We start from the raw sequence: 7,808 nt of genomic DNA, 5'->3' as shown, positions 1-7,808 counted from the left end.
AAACCCTAATGTTCTATTACACTTTATGTTACACATTGGTCTAGGGTAGAATTTATCATTTTTCCAGATGCTCTCCTTATAACAAAAACACGCTCAATACGTCATAATAGACCCTGTACACAACTTTGAACCGTCGGAATTTAATTTTGACCAAAGGTTGACCGCGTTGACTCGTCAAACTCGTCAAACTCGTCAAACACGTAAACCCCAAACATGAAGGCATGTACATTTGACGTTCAAGAACTGAACGGTGTTACTGGCGAGTTTGAGGTGCGGGATGATAAGGGTAGAAGACACTTGGTTAATCTTGGAGAAAGAACATGTGGTTGCAAAATGTTTGATGTGGATAGGTATCCTTGTAGTCATGCAAGGATACCTAAAATACCTATACGATGATCTAAAAAGCAGGTATGTTTCTTGTGGTTAGTGTGATTGACTTGTTTGACGAGTTTGACTGGTGTTATTAATGTGAATATATCTCATAATGTGTAGATATCCCAAAGTGGCTGAGTACATGCAAAAGGAAGAACTTGCACCTGAGAATTGGGCAAGGTGTAAATTTAAGAGTGAAAGGTACAACATGTTAACAACCAATGGGGCCGAATCGATCAACTCCGTACTGAAGAAGGCAAAAAAGTATCCATTGCTAAGTTTACTTGATATTTGTCTCGGAAAGACAGTTGAATGGTTTAACAGGCACAGGTTAGAAGCAGGTAGTTCTGATGAATCTCAAAAGTTAACACCATTTGTTTACAAAGAGCTACATGAACGTTACGAGAAGGCATGTACATTTGACGTTCAAGAACTGAACGGTGTTACTGGCGAGTTTGAGGTGCGGGATGATAAGGGTAGAAGACACTTGGTTAATCTTGGAGAAAGAACATGTGGTTGCAAAATGTTTGATGTGGATAGGTATCCTTGTAGTCATGCAATTGCAGCAGCACATATGATCGGAAAAGGCGATATGATATACGAACTTTGTTCTGAATACTACAGGCGAGATACATGGCGTATGGCTTACCAAGAGACTGTGTACCCGGTTCCTGATTGTTGTGATTGGAAATTGCCATCTTCCATTGCAGATGTAGTGGTTCCAGAAAATCGGTTTTGTTTAAACCTTCCACTTACTCGTTTTTCTTCCACTATAAGCGGCAATACCACTACATCTACGTTTATTGGATGAGTTTTTTGAGATTTCACTTGTTTCTTGCAGCAAATTTACCAAAAAATCGCGCTGGAGAAGAGATATTCAAGAGAGAGAAGAAGAAAAACTCGAAGAGAGAGAACGCGATGTATGGCGGGAGAGAACGATAAAGAGGAGAGAGAAAATGAGGTAAAAAGTAGATCTATATTTTATTTATTTTAGTATATTATAATATTATATAAATAAAGGAAGGGTATTATAGGGATTCTACATTTATAAGGGTATATCTGATGTTGCCATTTTTTTGTTACTGTGCGAGGGTATGGGCTGTAAGTGAAATCGACATTTAAGGGTATTTTTGCAATTGCCCCATTTTGATCGGAGAAACGCAGGAATGGATCCTGATACTCAAGAGCAGCAGCGAAACATACATGGCGTAGTCATAATCACTCTCCCGCCTTCCGACGATCCTTCCAAAGGCAAGACCATCACTGCTTTCACTCTCACTGACGACTATTACCCACCGCAAAATCCGCCGGAGAACGAGGCAAACCGGAGGCTTGAACCCGACCCACTTCACCAGAACCCGCAATCTCGCAGCGGGTTGTCGGATCTCTCTCTGGGTTCTGCGAGATGGGTGTTGGGACTTCTGGGTATCTCCCTCCTCGCTGTTGTTGTCTATTGCTCTGTTTTCTCCGACACTGTTATGATGTTTAGGGTTTCTGAGGAACGAGATGGTGAGGAAGGTCTCCGGGAAACGACGTCGTTTGTTTTCCCTGTGTATCACAAACTGGGTGCTCGGCGAATTCCGGATCGGAACTTATCGGAGAGGATCGAGGAGGTTGTGGGTGTGGAGAAGGGAAATTCCGTTGAAGTGATCGATCAAGAGATGGTCAACCCTGAAAAGGTCAACGGAATCGTTTCTGTTACTGTAGACTCTTCCACCATTTTTCCTGTCAGCGGAAATGTATATCCGGATGGGTATGTATGTGTATATGTGTTTCTGTCTGTGGCATATCATGTAGGGATGTATATACAAGATGCAGAAATGAACATTTCGTGTGTTAGTCATACCATTTGCAAGTTTTTTTTTATGAAATGTGCCCATACAAGTTGTTCACTTGAGGAAATTGCATACCTTCACCACCTTTCATTATGGATTATTCTGTAGTGGAATCTGCAAATTCTTGTTCCTTGAAGGTCAAGAAACTATTCATCCATTACATCCTCAGAGCCAATAGTTGCTTGGTTGCAAATGTTAATCGAAGCTTCGTCCTTTTTTGCAGCCTCTATTACACACGTGTCCTTGTTGGAAATAGACAGGATGGGAACTACTTTCATCTTGATGTTGATACTGGAAGTGACTTGACATGGATCCAATGTGATGCTCCTTGTACCAGTTGCGCTAAGGTAAAAGATTTAAAACCCCATCTCTTACCCTCCTCATTTTGGCTCTTTGTGTGCTAATTCAATATAGTTTTCTCATCACAGGCAGAAACAATAACTGTAACGAGAACTTTTCTTCTGCAAAATCACTGATATGCTAATGGGTTTGGATGAATATAGGGAGCAAATCCACTTTACAAGCCAAGGAAAGATAAGATAGTGAGCTCTATGGATTCCTTGTGCGTAGAAATCCAGAGAAATCATATGACACAAGGTCATGAAACTGGTCATCAATGTGACTACGAGATAGAGTATGCCGATCACAGTTCTTCAATGGGTGTTCTCACCGCCGATGAGCTTCATCTCAAACTTCAGAACGGGTCCCTTGCCAAATTGGATTTAGTTTTCGGGTAATTAATTATACATAACCCTTAACTTTTTTTTTCCTTATTTGGCTTCATCTCTAGGCCTCAACAAATGATGTTCTTCTTGGCATTTATGGTTGAACTCAAGGTGTGGATATGATCAGCAAGGCCTACTATTGAACACTCTGCTGAAGACAGATGGAATTCTCGGGCTAAGCAGAGCTAAAATTAGCTTACCTTCTCAACTTGCAAGACGAGGAATAATCAAGAATGTGATCGGTCATTGCCTTGCCCCTGATTTAAACGATGAAGGATATATCTTTATGGGCAGTGATTTGGTTCCACAGCGTGGAATGACATGGGTCCCAATGCTTCACCATCCTCGACTGTAAGTATACACATGCAATTTTTTTGGGTCTTTTTTTCAATCTTCAGCTGATATCATACGTTTTGTGTGTATCTTTTCTGGTCCTTCCAGTGAAGTTTATCATACAGAAGTTACAAAAATGAGCTATGGAAGTTCTGTGCTTAGCTTAGATGGGCAAAATAGCAGAGTGGGGAAAGTTGTGTTCGATACAGGAAGCTCCTATACATATTTTCCTGATCGGACTTACTCCGAGTTGATCACTTCTGTAAGTAATGAGAGTCAATCGGTATAGATTTGAGTAATTCATCCGTTTTTTCATGAATATTCTTGTCACTGATGTCGTTTTTGTTATATTGTTCGGTGAAGCTTGAAGAAGTTCCCGAGTTAGGATTAATGCTTGACGAATCAGATACAACGCTGCCCATCTGTTGGCGAGCTAATTTTCCAATTGGGTATTAAAAAAAGCACAGGATATGATGATTCTGAACTGTTTGATTCTTCTGCGGTGGAAAAAAGATTCTATCTTTAACGTTGATGATCGGCTTTGATGCAGATCGGTGTCGGATGTTAAGCAGTACTTTAGACCGATAACCCTTCAGCTCGGGAGCAAATGGTGGATCATATCGAGAAACCTTCAGATTCAACCAGAGGACTACTTGATCATCAGCGTAAAACACACTCGTCCAATTGCAAATACTCATTTCTTTATTTCGACACGATATTCGTTCAATGCATAATAAGTATCTCAAGTAATCCATTTGCAACGTAACCATCAAACGTTAGAAATTTTGCGGTGTCATTTCGTGCTTGAAGATCTTGGTATTATGGTTTTCGGGTTGCAGAGCAAAGGGAATGTCTGCTTGGGAATACTTGATGGGAGCAGTGTTCATGGCGGCACTTCCATAGTTCTTGGAGGTAATCATTTTCTCCATCACAATTTTGATAATTACAAATGGAGATTAGATATGAATCTGTGAAAACACATTTAATGCATATACTTTGAAATATCTGTATATGTATATATTTATGTGTGTGAAATGAATCTGTGTATTTGTTTCCAGACATATCTCTGCGCGGACAGTTGATGGTTTACGACAATGAGAAGCGGAGAATCGGATGGAAGAGATCAGATTGTGTCCGACCTCATGAATTCAGCCCCTTTCCATTTTTCGATGGCTGAAGATTGATCGTCTTCAATATATATACTAGTGTATGTATAGGTGTGTAATTTCTTGTATAGAGCTATAAGAACGAATTAGTATCATATATATATATAGATTGTATGTATAGGTGTGTAATTTCGGGTCGGTGTTCTACTGACCATTGACTCTCTAGACCAATACATCTTTTCATTCAGTCTCATACACGTCACACACTACAAAAACTCATAGTTTTCCGTATTAATTAATTGGTGATGATTATGCTCTATTGGTTAATATTACAGAATATAGATATACAATTATTTGTGTATATGTGTGTTTTATGTAACGTGTATATATATTTATGTCTATAGATATATTCGAAATGTATACATACATATGACTGTCGGAACGTGAGGGACTGATAGTATCGCCTTTTCTCATTTATATGTATATCTATAGGGTTTGTTTTATAAATATATTTAAGTTATAGCGTCAAATATATATTTGTATGTATATTTCTAAATATATATATATATATATATATATATGTATATCTATAGGGTCAGTAGTACACCGATCCGAAATTACACACCTATACATACACTATATATATGTATGATACTAATTCGTTCTTATAGCTATATACAAGAAATTACACACCTATACATACATGGAAACATATATATATATACACACAATTAATTGTGTATGTATATATTAGATATATATCGATAACTATGTGTGTATATATAATATATATATATAGAACTCGTAAAATTAACTATATATATAGGTTGTATTTGTAACACCGCTACGGAATGTCAAAGATGTATTCACACACCAACACGAGACCTTTTAGCGTGTTTTGTCCTCACTCGTACACATAGTGTAAAATACTTTCCAGGAGGTCACCCATTCTAAGACTACTCCAAAGCGAGCACGCTTAACTTTGGAGTTCTCTCGAGATGGTTAACCGAAAAAGTAGATACATCTTGTTCCTATGAGTGGCTCAATTAATTCCTTTAAGTTATCTCTGACTGTGTAGTTCCATACCTACACAGCCCTTGGATCCCTCTCATTCCGGTGCGTTCGATTCATTCCTGTACCTCTATCCAGAAGCTCATCAGGAGCCACCCCTTGTCCATGCCTCTCGTATCGGCGATCACTCCCCGCCCTCCTACGGTATCCTGGGTTGTCACAGTATTGCTCGCGAGAATTAAACATGTGGTACACGAGAGTTGACACAGTGAATTAAATGACGCAGATAATATGTGAATTGGTGTTGCCGCCCAAAGTGTGCCATACGTGCTCCTCGTGTTCTGAAAAGATAAAATCATGAGGGTTAAGTACAACTGCTTAGTGAGTGATCCGGGTTAAACCCGATATTCCCGTTCTCATCGAGAACATTACCAACCAATAATTTTATACACGATCATAACCATTTTTATAATAACCTAACATCAATAATAACATATGATCACAACATATCAATCACAGTCATGCCCATATGAGCTCACGTCATAGGGCTAGCCGTAAATCCTAGTCACATCGCATGATTAGGTGCATCTCACATGCCCATCACCTCTCGTGATGTTGACCATCGCATCGCACAACTATATGCGCTTCACGCACTTGTCACGTCTCGTGACAACCGATGCACCTCTCGTGACACATCGAAGATATAATCATACAATAGCCTCAGACCATAAGATTTAACCATATACCCTAGTCATATCGCATGACTAGGTGCGCCTCACACGCCCGTCACCTCTCATGACGTTGGTCGTCGCATCACACGACTGTATGCGCCTCAAGCGCTTGTCACGTCTCGTGACAACCGATGTCACCTTTGTGACACTTGGGGGATATAAACACAGTCATGCTCTACTCGCATCGCACGAATGAGCTACAAACATACAACATGCATACGCATCACCGTTACAATCACACGTATAACAGTATTCGGTCTCCCACCGACCTATCGATCAACACCATGCAATACTGCTCAAGACAGCCGTGCAACAATCACTCGTCAGTTTATTATATTTAGATTTTAAGTTAGGACTAGTCGGTCTCGATTATAAATCGGTCAGTCTACGCATCCTTTCATTTTTTATTTATTCCTCTCTGTCACTCAGACTGTTCGATCTAGTAGTGTGGACCGGTCGGTCCACATATTGCATCGTTCTATGAAAATTGGACTTGGTGACATAGACCGGCCGGTCTAGTGGTCCAGACCGGTCGGTCTGATCTTTCATCCGAATTTGAGACTGATGTTACAAATCTAGGTGTATAAATTTGATCAAGTAATTGATCACACGGGTTTTCCATTGGTTTTTCTAACGTCACATACTGCGATTTTTCTCATATCTTAGGCATAATAGAATGTTAAACGGTCATAGGTAAGATTCTTTCCTCCATTTTCCTTGCAGGATGATCGAACGAGGATATTTACGCACGAGGCACAGAAAAGGAGCGAAATCGAGAAGTTCCGGAGGACTCATAGAAAACGAGCGGGCCGCCTGTTTTCACAGGCGGTCGCTTGTTGTGATAGGAGAGCAAGTGGGCGGTCGTTAGCAGAATCAGGCGGTCGCTCTACGCGATTACAGAGAAAACGAGCGGCCCTCTCGTTATACCAGCGGTCGCTCCCCTGAAGAAAACGAGCGACACTGAAGAAGAAATGGGCGACCCTGAACAAAAAGTGGGCGATATCAAATCCGGCCCAAAAAGAAAAACCCCGATTTTTTAGGAAAAACCTAGTTTTGGCACTTACACAAAAGGGGGATATGGGGGAGAGAGAAGGGGCTGCATACTTTAGAAGAGAATCACTTTGGAGAGGAGTTTTGGGAGAGATTTGGAGATCAAGAGAGCATTTTGGAGGAGAAGACACCATTGAAGACCATTTTGAGCATTTCTTCTCATTTTCTATGTTTTTCTACTTTGCTTTCTGTTTTGAACCTCTAGTTATGGAGTAGTGACTTTGTTGTGGGTGAGGGTGTTGGTTTAGTGCTCTATGATGTACTGTTTATGAACTTTATTTAGATACATTTGATGTATTGATACTTTCCATGGTTTATGAGAGTATTTGATTCATTACATGTTCTTGTATACTAGTTGTGTTATGAAATCCATATATCATTATGAATGATATTAAACTCCCTAGTCTTGTGTCATTATGGGAATGATGACATAATAAGATTAGTATGATGTATGATTGATGATCATATAGATTATCATAGGTATTGGATACGATCACAGTCATAGGTATTCGTTGGAGAACGGAATACTGGATTGACCCGCACGAGATTTTCACATGGATTAGCGTCATGACTTGAATCTCATATGACGGTTCCATGATTGGATCCTAAGACCTGAGATATCTACGGAATCCAACATGAGGAGTT

The 7,808-nt window shown here is 39.9% G+C and overlaps 1 protein-coding gene across 1 annotated transcript in view; it reads left to right on the top strand.

The window, feature by feature from the left end:
• Positions 1–4,624, top strand: part of LOC104820399 (aspartyl protease APCB1) — a 10,803-nt gene extending 6,179 nt beyond the window's left edge. Inside the window, exons 2-10 of the mRNA XM_010550829.1 lie at positions 1,518–2,125; positions 2,431–2,554; positions 2,711–2,940; positions 3,044–3,283; positions 3,374–3,527; positions 3,629–3,714; positions 3,816–3,930; positions 4,105–4,177; positions 4,324–4,624. Coding sequence (XP_010549131.1) covers positions 1,539–2,125; positions 2,431–2,554; positions 2,711–2,940; positions 3,044–3,283; positions 3,374–3,527; positions 3,629–3,714; positions 3,816–3,930; positions 4,105–4,177; positions 4,324–4,442 — 1,728 coding nt within the window. The 5' untranslated portion in view covers positions 1,518–1,538 and the 3' untranslated portion in view covers positions 4,443–4,624. The remainder of the gene's footprint in view (positions 1–1,517; positions 2,126–2,430; positions 2,555–2,710; positions 2,941–3,043; positions 3,284–3,373; positions 3,528–3,628; positions 3,715–3,815; positions 3,931–4,104; positions 4,178–4,323) is intronic.
• The last annotated feature ends 3,184 nt before the right edge of the window (positions 4,625–7,808 follow it).

The sequence above is a fragment of the Tarenaya hassleriana genome, unplaced genomic scaffold (assembly GCF_000463585.1).
Source record: "Tarenaya hassleriana unplaced genomic scaffold, ASM46358v1 Cleome30, whole genome shotgun sequence".
Classification (NCBI taxonomy): Eukaryota; Viridiplantae; Streptophyta; class Magnoliopsida; order Brassicales; family Cleomaceae; genus Tarenaya; species Tarenaya hassleriana.
Note: the sequence above shows the minus strand (reverse complement) of the source record. Positions and strands in the feature narration are given on the sequence as shown.